Below are 14,500 nucleotides of genomic sequence, written 5' to 3'. Positions count from 1 at the left end.
AAACAATCATTATAGTTGAATGGCAATGCTTATGAAAAGGACTGGATTGAAAACAGTGATGACAGAAGCCTTCTGTTTATCCCTGGAACAGCAGTGACAGTGGTAGTGTAAGCTACATCACACTGTTCCCCAACCAGCTGACACCCAAAGGACTAACTTGTGTTATGGCTTCAAGTGCACTATTTTGCTGGTTTTCTGTCTGTGGTGGGTGCTCCTGAGCTAGTGGAGCTCTGAGTTGCAGAGCCACTGAACAGGTACTGGTGACTTAGGGCACTTCACCTTACTGACATTTTTGTAGCTATGCTATTGCTAAACACCTTTTGGAAGCAAAGGGGTGAGGAGATAGCTCAGCTGCTATTGCTTGCTTGGTCTCCACAGACAAGCTCACTGCTATTCTCTTGATTACTGCTGGTTGTGCAGAGCCTGGGCTTTTTTCCCTCCCTATCTTTTTATGCTGACATCTGTCTGTTGGACATCAAAGGGCAATCTTTCAAAGCCAGAAAGTTGTATGACTTACGGAACACTTAAGTGATGATCTGCAGAAATGTGGATGAGCTTGCTCTTGGAAGAGGCATTCTGCTGTTGTGGTGCATTAAAACAGCTCTTTGTATTTGGGCAATAACAAAGATTCATTTGAAAGTATTAGCTACCATCAGGGCTTGACCTCTTCAGAAAGTATTCTTTAGTCAGGGTTTTAAAGTGGATTTGGAAAGATAATTGTTCTTGTCCCCGGGTAGAACCTGGGCAGTTTATGTGCTCAGCTGACTTGCCACTTTGGCTTCAATGGATATTTATTCCATGAAGTGCATGGTTGTGCTGTGTGGCAGAGGACGATGGTAATGAGCAGATCAGACACGTGCATACAGAGATGCTGCTCAGGGTGATACATCCTTAATTGTCAGTACTGTTATAGCAGGCAGTGTGCTCAGTACTGTAGCACTTCAGTGCAGGGGAAAATAGCACTGTTTATTTATCTATTTGGTTTTTTTTCTCTGTGTGTTGTTCACAAAACATTTGCAAAAAAGCTTCATTCGATGGCCATGAAAAGATTGTTTGTATCACTTAAGCCAGTATACCACTCAGAAAATTGAATTTTGTACATCTCCTGCCTGATAACTTTCTTTCTATAATATTTCAGTATGCATTTTTTGTTCCCAAGATGTCATTATTGCTTTATCCTGCAGCTTTCATTAGTAGTCAGTGTCATATAGCTCAGCTTTCTGAAGTTGCTACAAATGGATATCACAACATTTGATAGGGCTTCCTAGAAAAAGTGAGAGGGGGGAGACGTATTTCCACAGATTTCCATCAGATCACAAGATGCAAGTAGGCATTATCAAGAGGATATTTTTCTGGACTTCTCAGTCCCAAGTAATATCTGAGAACTCTGATGTTGGGCCAAATCCTGCAGTGGGATCCACTGTGTGAGATATAAACCAGAGATCTGTGGAATCATGAACATTTTCCTGCCATGTTCCTCAGGAGCAAAAGCTCTGGGTGGAATGTCATAGCTACTTTTCCAGTGCAGTTTTATAAATATAAAGTTTATAAAAGGCTAATATAAATGTCATATATCAAATACCTGGCCATGACACCTGCACTCTGCCATCAGTCAGCTCCCATGAAATATTGGAAATGAAGTTATGCATCTGTTTGTCACTTTAAGCACTTTGGAGTAAAACTGTTCTCTGTGATGTGTTTGTGCATCCCTTCCAGTTCTGCTGACTGGACCCGTAACAAAGCTGCAGGATGCAGACATGAGAGATGGTGAGGGCACCAGCACAACTACTATTTGCATGACTGACACACGTGTGTTGCACCAACTAGTGGTGGCAGAGGGGTGGAAACAAATCTTCTTAATGTGCACCTGCTAATATGAATTAATTATTACAGTCATGAAGCCAAAGCATGAAGAATCTGCTCTCTCCAGTCCATCTTTCACTCTGCTTTTCTTTGTAAGCAGGCAGAAAAACATCACTACATTTCTTTCTTTTCCTTTGTGCAGTTAGTTTGCTATTTCTGATTTGTCATCGCTCCTAATGTTTCATTGACTTCTGACTGTGACTTGTTTAGTCAAAGCAGTATTAAGTGCCTAAGAGTTATTGAACAACTAACATGATGAACAAGTCATTCCAGCAGCAGAGCTGGAGCTTGCAGGAAAAGGTAATGGAAACTCTGGGCTGAGATGTAGATTGGAAATGCATACATGGTCTGCTCTTCTATCAGCAAAGCTAGAAGCCAAATATAGGAAGGTGTGTGTGGTTGCAGGTTTGTGTGGGAGAGCAGGGATGCCTGGCATGAAATGTTTATGCAGGATGAACTCCTGGCTGGGGAAAAAATAAAAAAATTGGTTATTAAACTGCTGCAGCCAAAGGAGTGAAATTTCACCTGCAGTAGGAGATGTGGCAGAAACTGTGTTTTCTCCTTATCTCTTATTTATTGAAGGTATTAAATGTCCTTAAGTTGCCTTAGCTTGGTTTAGATTGGGATCTGTTCTACAATGTTATACTCGAGGGAGGCTTGATAGTCACCTGTAGCAAATCTGCAATAGGTCATCTCAGATCAAAATATCATTTCCCTATCTTTAGAAACCTATCTAATAAATTTGGTGAACTGTTACTGACACATTGAATGTGACAATTTCCTCCTACCTGGAATTGCTGTTTTTTACAGGGCATGCTGCTCAGTGAAACCACCAATCAGTAAAATCCATTCAGAAGAAGGGAAAATGTGTGTGGGAAAAGGATTTTATAATTCAATCTGTGAAATTAAAATGTCATTGCCAGTATATTGCACTTCTGTCACCTCCACTGAAAGAAAAAATTCAACCTGGAAGTGGGCTGGAAAGGGGTCCCAGACTATTTCCCTGTGTTTCAGGGAGGAGTTTGATGGTCATCTGACTCCAGCTGTCCGGGATCTACAGAGCAGCAGCTTGTACCCTCTGGAGATCAGTCAGATCTCATTAACCTATAGCCAGTTATTTGTGCATCTCTAAGCCCCAGCCCTTAGTGAAAAGAAGGCAATTTGCTGCATTTAGGTGCTAGTATTTTAGCCTGTTCCATAAAGAAAGGTATGTTTGGGATGGAGAACATATTCCTGGTAATGCTGGTATCCAGAATCATAGTCCAGTGGGTTTAATGGTGGATTTGGCAGTGCTGGGTTAACAGTTGGACTCAATGATTTTAAAGTTCTTTTCCAACGTCAGTGGTTCTGTGATTCTATGATAGATGAGATGAGATTGAAAGCATACCCTCTGTGTTTGAAACCTGCCCAGTGGATTTTTGTAACTCTATCTTCTGGTGAGTTACATCATTTCGGCAAATTTAAGAGCTGCTTGTCCAGAAAGAGATCCAAACAGCTCATAAGACTTTAATCCCAGTCATCTCCTTTATATGTGTCCTTAGCTGGAACAAACTAAAGGAAAATTGCATTTTCAACCTATTGATGATCCTTTTAAATTCAACATTACAATAACATCACAGGTTATTAGCACAAAAATGTCAAGATTCTTACAGCACTAAGTCTTAGGGCTATAAACATTTATACTAGCATGCTAAAGAGATTTGGGCATAAGGGGCCATACTGGCATCAGGGAGCAGCTGAAAATATGAGTAGGCTAACATTAGATTAAACAGAGGCAGGCAGTAATTTAATTGGCATTTATACGCTGAGAGAAGGAAAAAATAGTAAGTTAAAAAAAGAAATGCAGCTAGGAGCTTTTGGAAATCAGGGAGGTAATTTGCTTTCCAAAATGATTCACAGCATCTCGTGTTAGCTAATTAACAAAACAGCAGGTTTGTGAATTTAACTGCAGTGGGGTTAGGGCTCCGTGGGCCCGGTTCCCATCCAGGCATTCACTGGGGTCTGTTCAGCCCCCTCGGTGCTTTTGCTCTGCTTTCTGGCTTCTGGGGGAGCCTGGCCTCTTTCAGAGGGCAGAGTTACAAGTGGCTGCATTCTGCGATAGGAGCCAGATGAGGGTGAAAGGGGCAGGTGGAGAGGCAGGAGATTATCCATTGACTGGCATGACTCAGCCATCCATAAAATGATTTTCATTAATGTTTAATGTGTGTCAAAAATGTCAGCATTCGTAAGAGAGGCAGATAAATTATTTAGTCCTGTGAGTGTCTTGCCTTCCCCCTGCTGCTGATGTATGTAAAATGTTTGCCCTGGTTTTGTCTGGATGTGGGATGCTGGTGGGGGAGGTAAAGGGATTGCTGTTACACCCAGAGTGTTTCCTGGCCTGAGCCCCAGAGGAGCTGCTGCCGCTTCACAGCTCAGCTCTTGGGCAGAGAGGTCTGGGCAATCTGAAGCCAGCTGTCAGTGGGGTATGCACAGGCCCTGTTGGTGGGCTGGCATTGGTGGTAGATTGGTTTGCAGAGGATCAGACCCTGGGAAAATGTTATAAAGACATAAGAGTGGGGTGTGACAGGAGGTCCTGCTCCCCAGGTAAGGGCTGTGGAGGCAGCTCTTGGAATAGCCCAGCATCACAGTGCAGCCCGTGAGCCTTTCCCTGGCTCCTGATGGAGCTGCCTGATGTGCCCCCAAGCTCTGCCTGATGTCAGCTGGAGTGCTTTCTGCTTCTCTTCTTGCTGCCTTGGTTTTGCTGTGTTTGTCCAGAGACCTGCAACTGCCCTGTTTGGATGAACTGTGTCCTGCTCAGGGGTGGGAGCAGCCCCTGTGATCCCACCAGGGCTATGGCTGCTCTCCCATGTACTCCTCTGCAGGGACAGTTTCTACTTTTGCCTGCCCTGTGTCAAGAGCTTAGGGCATGGATCTTGTTTTATCCCTAACCAGGGAATTAATGCACAGGAAGGGAAAACTCCCCTTTGAATTGCAGATTTAGGTTTTCTTTTATTCCTTTTTTTTTCTTTTTCTTTTTTTTTTTTTTTTTTATTTTTTTTTTTTTTTTTTAAATCAGCTTCCCAGGATGACACAATAGCTGCAAGCTGAAATCATAAGCCCTGGCAGAAAGAAAGAGGGACCAAAGGAGATGAGCAAAGGCAGAAATGTATCAAGTCAGAAGGGATTTGAGGCAACGTGAGACAGGGGAAATGTAAGCCTAATTAATTGTGAGGTGCTGGTTTGTGAATGTTGAATGAACCACAGTCAAAAATGACTAATTTAAAACCCACTCTGACATTCATATTTGACACAATCATCTTTCCTGGACAGGGATTTTTCTGAAGGCAGTGACACTTTGTCAATCTGTCTGCATGGGGCATGTTGAACTCTGTCAGAAAAATTAAAAAGAGAAAATGCGGAGTGTTTTTAAACATGGGGGCAGGAAATGCAATTGTCTTGTTTTTTTAGGATTTTTTTTTTCTTTTTTAGGTCAGTCACAGGCTTTGGGACAAGGATTTCAATTGGCCTCTAATTAAAGTTGCTTTCTTAGTGTCTGGCATGAAATCCCCCTGAGAGGCAGATGTTTGCAAAGCACACTTGGGGCACTGGCATATGGTTCCTTTGTATGGCTGGCGTTTCAGCAAAGTGCCTCCTCAATGTTGTACATAATTAGATATTTTATTTTATTTTATTTTATTGTCCTGGAGAAGTTACTGATGGCTGGGGACCTCCAGGATGTGAGTAGGAGGCTTTCTGTGATACGGGTGGAAAACCCTCAGTACGTCACTGCTATGTGACAGGTGCTGGCAGATGCCCTTTTGCAGCTTTTTGGGAAAAGCCTGTTGACTGAACCAATGCCAGTTAAAGGATATTATTCTAACCTACAGAATTTAATAGAGGATGGGACCGGACCTGGGGTACCCAGCCTCTACAGCTTCAAAGAGGGCTTGAATCCTTCATGCAGGAGTACATCAGCAGTTCTAAACTTTTTATGGGATTATAAAATTCTGAGGAATGTTTCCATAAGAAACCCAATTGTAATTGAGAGGGGAGTGAAATGAAAAGAAAATATTCATGCACACTTGGCCTGGATGGAGACCATGGCCGTGTTAAAAATGTGACTTCAGATTACAAATGGCCCATAGCTGTTTATTAACACCATAAAAGACTGTTGTATCTGGGTGGTCACTAATGTGCAGAGCAATCTGTAGATCAGAAAAATCTGTAGATGGCAAGAAACTTAACTACTAAAAGCTCAAGGTGCTGAATCTACTTATTTCCCTCTAGGGCAGCACATCTATCCCTTGTACACATAAGAAATTAAACACAGGATTTTGTGTCAGATGATCTAATTTTTCCAGTTCTCCTAGTATCTCCCATTCCTTCCCAGGAAGTCCTTTCTGTGATCACCAAGCAAGTCTTTTCTACTGTCGATGCCTCATTTTCGCCTGTCTATAAAAGTGCAGTGCAACAGTTCCCTGCCTCAGAGAACTCGGAGAGATTTTTTCAGACAAAATTAATTCATGTTTGAAAGGTGCTTTTGAGGTCTGTGAACCTGACTGTGCTTTACTAATGTGGGCAGTCATTATTTCCGTTCTGTAGAGAGGAAAACCAAGATCTGGCACAGTTAAAACAGCTTGTTCAGGATTGTAAAGTAATTTAGGAGCAGAACCACAAATAGAGCCAGTCGTTTGACTAGCAGTTAGATGTGCTGTCCACAGGGCCACCTATAATGTCTAATTATTTTTCTAAGTGTAAGAACTGAAATATCTCAGCCTGATTCCAAAGTCCTGAAGAAAATGAAATGTGCAAAAGATTGACTCACAGCCATTGCATTCTCTTGGCATCTCTATTAGTGTATGTTTAAAATGAAATTAGTAAAATCCCCCATGGATGAAGTTGAAGCAGAGCCTCTGCTTCAGATTGTGCATAAATTCGGTATCCTTGTGATGCTTTGAAAGGTTTTGTGCCACGTGAAAAAAAAGGCAAAGCCTGGCTGATGGCTTAGGTGGGATGCACACGGTGGGATGTTTTGGGCTTCAGATGCTGAACATGGCTTATTAGAGGCCACACGTGCACGCAGGCTAATGAATTTGCATGCTTGCTGCAAGCCGCTCTATCTTCCTTGAGGCCTTGCCTAATCTTTGGCTTGATTTCAAGCCGAGGCTACTGTTTAAATGTGTGGACATTCAAAGGCTGTGCTGGGAGGCTCAGTGCTGCCAAGTGCCCCGTGGAAGGAATAACAATCTCAACAATTAGCAAGGTCCCCCAAACCCTTACGGGCAGGGGGGGAAGGGGCTGTGCTGGAGGGGCTGTCCCTGTGCAGGGGTTTGAGCAGCGAGAAATCAGAGGGACCCTCCTGTTAGTGTAAAGGGGGAGAAAAACAGCGGACGTCTGAAGTACACTGCCAAAACTTGGAAGGGGAGGTAGCCTTAGTCCTGCCACCCCACAGATGTGACCAGAAGGATATTTCAGCAAGCAGGAGTGGTGTATAATTAATAAAAAGAAGGACAGTATAAAGAAACACACAGGAAATTATATTAGTCTTGGACTGAGCCTAACTATTACATAAAACACAACATTCATATTTTAATTTTAGAATAAATGCAGCAGTGTAATGCGTGTGACTTTGGCCCTAGCTGGGATAAAAACTGTGGCACGTGGTGCAGTGGGATTAATCTTTTGTGCAAGGTTCTTGCAACTTTTGAAGCTATGGCATGGATCTGTGTGCCAGTCTGCACACTGGATCTGGTGGCTGGAGAAACCATACATAGGATCATGGAGGGACATGGCCACCATCCTTGCCCCAGGGCTGTGGTACTAATCCAACCTGCCTTTCACCCTGTTCCTGCCACACTCCAATCTGCAGTCCTAAATGCTTCCTGTGAGATCAGGTATTGCCTTTTATTGGTTATCAAGGAGAAGTATATAGTTCTGGGTTAGTCTTCAGTAATAGTTGGTAATAATATTTACAGCTTAATTTTGTGGTTTTTTTCTCTCTGGTGCTGTCTTTAGATTAAATTCAATTTAATCCTTCCTTCCTTTCTCTGTGAAATCAAAGCCTGCTCTTCTGCTGCCTGCAATGGGGAAGCATAGCAGGAGAGTCATGCAGGCTCCTGGGGATCTCAGGACACCAAAATGCTATTTCTTTGCATCAGGGATCAAGCTATTGTCCACAGAGGGGCAACTGGCAGATGCAGAGTGTCCAGCCTCATTTATCTCTGCCAGATGGTGCTAAAATACTAGTCCAGAGTACATGTTGCTTCTATTCAACCAAATGCTTGTGCCATGCTGTGGCCTCTCTGCCTTTGAACCAATAAGCCTCAGCCAGCAAAATCCCAGAGGCAAAGGCCCCAGCAGCCCTTGGCTAAGCCCCTCTGTGTCACTTGTGGAAAAGCAGAGAAATCAAACTGGGAAGGCTCACAGTCCTGCGGGGATAGACAATAGCTTGTGGGAAGGGGAGGAAGGGGTTAAAGAGGGTTTAGCACACACAAAAAGTAAATATTTGAGGCATGAATGCAAAAGGAAAGAATAATGGAGAGAGAAGGGCAGGAGGAGGAAACCAGAAGTGTAAAGAGAAGAAAAAGAAGGATTATATTCTGCTGGAAAACAAAGGGATGTTTGTATGAGAAAAGCATTGGGGAAATGAGGGTTCAGCTCTGCACAAACTTTCTGTCTGACACTGGACAAGTCAATCTCTCCGTGTCTCAGTTTGCAAAGGCTACAATGGGAATACTAAAGTCTCCTTTGTTCTGCCTCTCTCTGCTCACATCAGACGTCCCTTCTGTTTGTGTGCTGTAGAAAGCCAAGACACTACAGTACTGCAAAGACAAATAAATTCCACTGAGACTTGGGGGGGGGGGGGGGGGGGGGCAGGGAATAAAAAGGTAGGAAGGCAATAGGCTATGATAAACCTGGGAGATAAATGCCCCAAAAGCTGGGGTGTGGGAGTGGGGGTATAGAAATACAAGAGAGGCCTTTACTGGGGGAAGAAGAAATATGGACCAGATTAGTCCTACTATTGCATCCTGGACTCCAGTGGAGTTCCTCGAGGGATGGGTTTAGCCCAAGGAGTTCAGTTTTGTTTGGTTAAAGAAACTTTATGCCAAAGTTTTTAAATAGTCAAATCTGTTCTGAGAACTATGAGAATGTGGGCTGCCTTTCCTGAAACATTGCATGGGACTTGGGATGAACAACTCTTGCTGAAGGCATCAGGAGCCAAGTGATTAAGCCCCATGCAGGGCTCTGACAGGAGGCCTTCTTCTTGCCTACGCATACTTTTTTTAAGCATAGAAAGTATTTCCATATTTCCAGCAGCTGATCTTTATTTGAAGCCAAGAGCTGCATTTTTCAGATTAGAACTGAAGCTTTTCTAGGAAAAGCCACTCTGGAGCAGACCATTGATCCATCTAGCCCAAGACGGTGTCTCCAGCAGAGACCATGCACTCTGCTTTGAGAAAGAAATACTAAAGCTCACAGGACTCTCTCTGGGGATAATTTATTTTTCACTCCAAGAAAAGACTTTGGCTTTCACTTCAAAGTCTGTAGGCTTACATTCTTTCCAAAACTCTTGCTTATTTTATTAATCTTTACAGTTCTCTGGAGATGTTTATTGTTTGCTGATTTCCAACCTGTTCAGGAAGCCCCTTAAGCTGCTGACCTCCATGTCCTTCAGCAGCGAGCTCTCCAGGCCAGCTGGGGCACTTGTGCAAGGGAAAAACAAATTTTCTCAATTTCAAGATTGCTGCATTTATCGTGGAAGCATGCCTTAAACTTCTCAGCTCACCCATCTGGCTTCTCATTACAGCATCTCATCTAAAACTGTGAGCTGCTTCTGCCACCCAGGGAATCCCTGCTAGGAGATGTTCTGTGCACGTGTGATGCTGCTCTGCCCTGAAATGTGAATCAGCCATGCTGAGGATCCACTGTTAATTCTTCAGTGCTTCCAAGAACACGTTATGCTGCCAGCTGCTCAGGCTGTCATGGTGTGCTTTCTTCTTGGGTCACTGGAGTAATAAAAATTTGTGGCCAGTCATAGTGTCCCTGCTCCATGGGTAGCACACTAAGGCAGGATGTGATGAAGGTGGGAGGGGCTGCAGGGTGACTGGGTCACAGCACTGCTCTCTGTGCCTCTCTTTTGGTAAAGAGGTGATTGCAGTGCTCGAGTCTCTTGCCAGACCATGCAGGTAGGAAGCAAGAGGGTCTCTGTTGTGTAGACGCACGTTTATGAGGATGGTGAACCAGCAAACCAATGAATGGACAATGTCAGGATGGCTCAGCCTGCCCTTCCTTCATCCCTCTGTCTGTCTGTGTTCATCTTCTGCAGAAGGGTTGTCCGAGAGGAGCAGCAGAGAGGTGTAGGGCAGGCTACAAAGCTTTTGTGTGCACAGGGCTCTGCAGCAAAATGAGATGGTGCTCTGCAGACATGGCCTTGGATCCAGCACGCAAACAAACAAAACAAATGTATTAGAAACAGCTGGGGAAGAGGATGAAAATGAGCATCATTAGGAATATGCTTATAATAACTTCTGAACTGGGGAATGCATCATTGCTATGCTGGGCTCTCCTGGAGACAGATTGGCTGTTGCTTTTGGAGTCTTTATTAGAGCCATTGGTTTTCCCATTTATACATACCCTGCCCCAGCTCTTGCTGGGAACTTGACAGCATGCTCTGAGATGGAGCCTCCAATGCAAGGATTTTGTCAGGAACTGGCACAACCTCTGGAAGCACTGTCTGCGGCTGCATGTGTGGGTCATGAGGTGCCACTTGGTTAAGTACTGTGCATTGCTATAGACACTGATCTACCTTTCAGAATTTCCTTCTTCATCCCAAGGGAAGTTTTGCAGCTCTTTGGACTTTTTGTTTATTCCACGTTTGTAGTACAGGCTCACACTTTGGAGTGTGTCTGACCTGCCCTGGGCCATATTGAGAAAGGGGAAAGTACCTGCTGCAGCACTGTCCCCGCTCAAGTCCTTCCTTGCCTCTCCTCTGCAGATTCAGGACATGGGGACTGTTACCAGAGAGCCCCTTGCCTGCAGCCTGCCCTGCTACAGCTCAGGAGATCACCATCTTTTAAAGTCATACATTTTTCTCCTGTCTCCATGTATTTCCTCTGTGAAATGCAGTCCTTCCTTGCAGGAGTGTGCCTTCAGCCCTCAGTATAGTGGGTTCTTGCTAAGAAGTCCTTATGGTGTGCTTTACATACACCCACTGGCTTTTTTTAGCAATGTTCACAAAGATTTCAGTTGTATACTGTCTGCTGCACAGTTGGGTGCCTAAAAAATTGACTTTACCATTTTCCTGACAAATTTAACAAATACTGGGGAAAACTCAACTTGCACTGACACTTGCAGATCTTGCAGCTGGATAAATTTGGCCCAGTGCTCCACTTGAGTGTCTTCAAACCCTCGTGATGTGTCTTGCACATTGGCTGTTCCCATTTGCTTCATGGTTGGATGAGATGCTTATATACAAAGCTTCTTAAATTCCAAATGATGCCTGTGACTGAGCACTTCCTACCTTTGATGTGAGAACTAGCCACAGACTGAGATCTGAGGGGTTATTCTTATTAAGAGGATAAGTTAATAGCAAAGTCTTATTTATATATTTAACACAAAGTGCACAAAGTCCTGCTTACTTGAACAGAAAGAGTTCAGCAATCAGGACTTATTTCCCTGGTCCCAAAACACTTTATTGACACAATGCACACTTTAGGCATCCTCTGGCACTGTGCTTCAGTGCCTGTTCAAATTGCAGTTACGTTGGTCTTGGCCTTGCATAGAATTACCTCACTCCTTTGAGTGCTAGTTTTCACTAGCTTAAGGCTTAGCTGGTGAGCTTACACATCTCCTGGGGCCGAGTGTCACAGAGGTGACACCTGAGGGTAACTGGGGGCACAGAGAGGTAGCTGTAGCCTTTGGTCGCCAGGAAGGGACATATTTACATGTACAAGACAGCCTTGTTGCACAATCTGACTGACTGGCAAAAAAACAGTAACTCAACCATAATAATACTTAACACTTGTAGATTTGCTGCAGGTTAAAATGGATGTATTGGTCTTCATCCTGTCTATTCCAAATGTCTGCATGGATTGAGCCACTTTGCCTTCGCAGGCTGCATGTTGGCAGCGATAGATGACAATGTAAAGAGGGAGATTTTTATCCCCAGTCCCACTTTCACACCCAAACGGTCAGGTACCATCTGCTGTGTTCAGCAAGGAGGGTGTGATGGCTGCAGCAATGTTGCACTGTTTCTAGAAAACTGCTTAGTGAGAAGAGTTTCTTACCCTGGCACCATCTCATCTCAGAAGAATGGTGGTTGCTGCCTGCCTGTGAAAGGCAGAAAGTGAAAATACAGGGTTTCAAATTTGTTATATTCTTTGGTGAGCTGGAACAAATCTAAGGCCATATGGAAGATCACTTGTTATGATGGCTATTATTCACTACCCAGTGATGGATGAGTTGTTTTTCAGGGGAACTGCAGAGGTGTCCTTCAAACCCGCCTTTTCTGTGAATAGCAGGTCTAATTTGCTCTGGGATGATCCCTTACTGCTGGTCTTTTGCAGAGCAGAAAGATGTTGCTGGAGCCTGAAACTGTGGGCAATTCTGTTCCCAAGAGAGTAAAAGTCTGTGATTTCTTGGGTGAATATTTAGGATACATGAACTAATTTGGCACTTCAGGGAAGGCAAATGGCCTGTGCAGATATGCTTCATATGTAATCAAACAACATTAATTCCCTGAGAATGTGCTGGGTCTTCAAATCACTCGTAAGGAGCGTGTCCTCCCTCTGAGTGTGGTCCCACCTTGAGCTGCTGCATCCCAGCTGTGCTGTGCACAGCAGAAGGGGGCAAAGGGGAAAAGCCGTTTTTAGGCCAACCCCTGTGTAAATCTATCTCAAAGGCTGATACTAAATGGATGTGTATATGCTATAATGTTCCTTGCAATTTTGCCTGGCTATGTTCAGAACAGTGAAGGAAGGCTCCTGGCTTGCTCTCCAAGATGGGGAGCTCCCAGGTGATAGTATTGTGAAAAAAGCAGCAGGGATTAATCTGGTTACTTGGTGGGAAATTGTAGGTGCATAGTTTGTGGCAATTGGGAGTGGGGCTGTGGCCCAGCCTCATCCCCAGTGGGCACAGCTGTGAGAAGCAGGTGAGCAGCACTGACAGCAATGAGCCATGGAGTGCCCAGGGGCACTGACCAACCACCAAAGGGAACAGAGGGCACACAGGTGCCATGCATGAACATGAGGGGATAAAAGGTCGGGCTAAAGAACAAGAAGGGAAGATGCTTGAAGCTTCCTGAAGTGGTCTGGTGTTACACTGTAGGGGTTGAAGCCTTCTGAAATTGTATGATGATACTCTGTGTGTTGTGGCCTCTCATGCAATATATGCTCTGACAGGAAAATTGTTAATTTTTCAGAACTTCTGAAGGATAGAGCAATGAGCTGATTCTCTGTATTTAATTTTTTAAACAAATGTATCTCTATTGATGTTAATGTTGTTTGTTCAGCAGCTATTTGGGTCTCTTTGTTGGTGCTTTTATGCAATTTATAGCCTTTCTCCAGTCTGATTTTGAGAAACATGGCATGTCCATGAAGCTGGGAGCAAGAACATGCTCTCTTTTAATGTGACCTTCCTGTTTTTCTGTTTCACAGGTTCTTTTCGAAATGATGGTTTAAAAGCTGCTGATGTCCTTCCTATACTGAAGGAGAAAGTGGCGTTTGTGTCAGGTAAGCACATTTTTCCTTGATCCCTCCATCCCATCGTGAGCACTGTCTGCCTCATCCTGGTCCTTATGATGCTGCAGAGTTTCAAGGGACCAGCTTCATGTTTGAATTTGGTAGTACCTAAATTACCTCTTCTGCTAAGAAAAGGACTGTATGTGGACCAGGACTATCTAGTATTATTCAGAGCATTGTAAATTGTAAAATGTTAATTTTGTTTATACTCTTAGACAAGGGTAAATGAGCAGCACAGGTAGGATGAAGGGCAGCTGCTTAGTTCCAGCCCAGATGTAGGCTGTCTCAGCATGAAGGACAATTCAGGGATCCTGCTTTTGGTTCAAGGTCAGTGAATAATATTCAATTCCTGTATGTAGGAAGCACTCAGGCCTATAAATCACTGCTGTTCCATTTACAGTCCCAATCAGCTTGCAGTTAAAAGTACTATTGATGCTGCATTTACATAATAACTCAGATGCTCAAACTTCTCCTACCATTCTGTACAAAGATTTACAGCCTTCATTCAGAAGACAAATCTCAAGGATCTGGGGGTGGATGAGGACTAGACAATATGGAAGAGGCTTTGAGAATAGCTTGGATGATATTGCTTCTGGTGTGAATTACAACTTGTCAGTGAGAGGGGGAAGAGAAAGTCTGAAGCAATCAGAATCTTGCATGAAGTGACTCAAATTGGCAGCATAAACCCAGGGTATTTCCAGTGGCAGCGTTTCTGATGATTACAAACCATTCAGGCTGCTTGCAATGAGAAAACCTCCATCAAGAATAGCCGGCTCCTCTTGTTTACAGCCTTTGGTGTTTTGTTTCCCTCATCTCCACAGTAATGCTGACTGCAGAAGGGAGGAGATTGCAGTAAGGCTGTTTGGTGCCTGGACTCTTTCTCCCTGGCTCTCTCCACAAGAGTTGAGCCCCCAGTCCCA

General features: G+C 44.0%; 1 protein-coding gene across 16 annotated transcripts in view; it reads left to right on the top strand.

Moving 5' to 3' along the window:
* The window catches only part of KALRN (kalirin RhoGEF kinase), a 467,424-nt gene that overhangs the window by 143,703 nt on the left and 309,221 nt on the right, over window positions 1–14,500 (top strand). For all 16 annotated transcript variants that reach the window (XM_030277125.4, XM_030277127.4, XM_030277129.4 and 13 more), the window contains one exon: window positions 13,497–13,571. In XM_030277125.4, coding sequence (XP_030132985.4) covers window positions 13,497–13,571 — 75 coding nt within the window. The remainder of the gene's footprint in view (window positions 1–13,496; window positions 13,572–14,500) is intronic.

This window comes from Taeniopygia guttata, chromosome 7, assembly GCF_048771995.1.
Source record: "Taeniopygia guttata chromosome 7, bTaeGut7.mat, whole genome shotgun sequence".
NCBI lineage: Eukaryota > Metazoa > Chordata > Aves > Passeriformes > Estrildidae > Taeniopygia > Taeniopygia guttata.
This window is presented reverse-complemented; position numbering and strand designations above follow the sequence as displayed.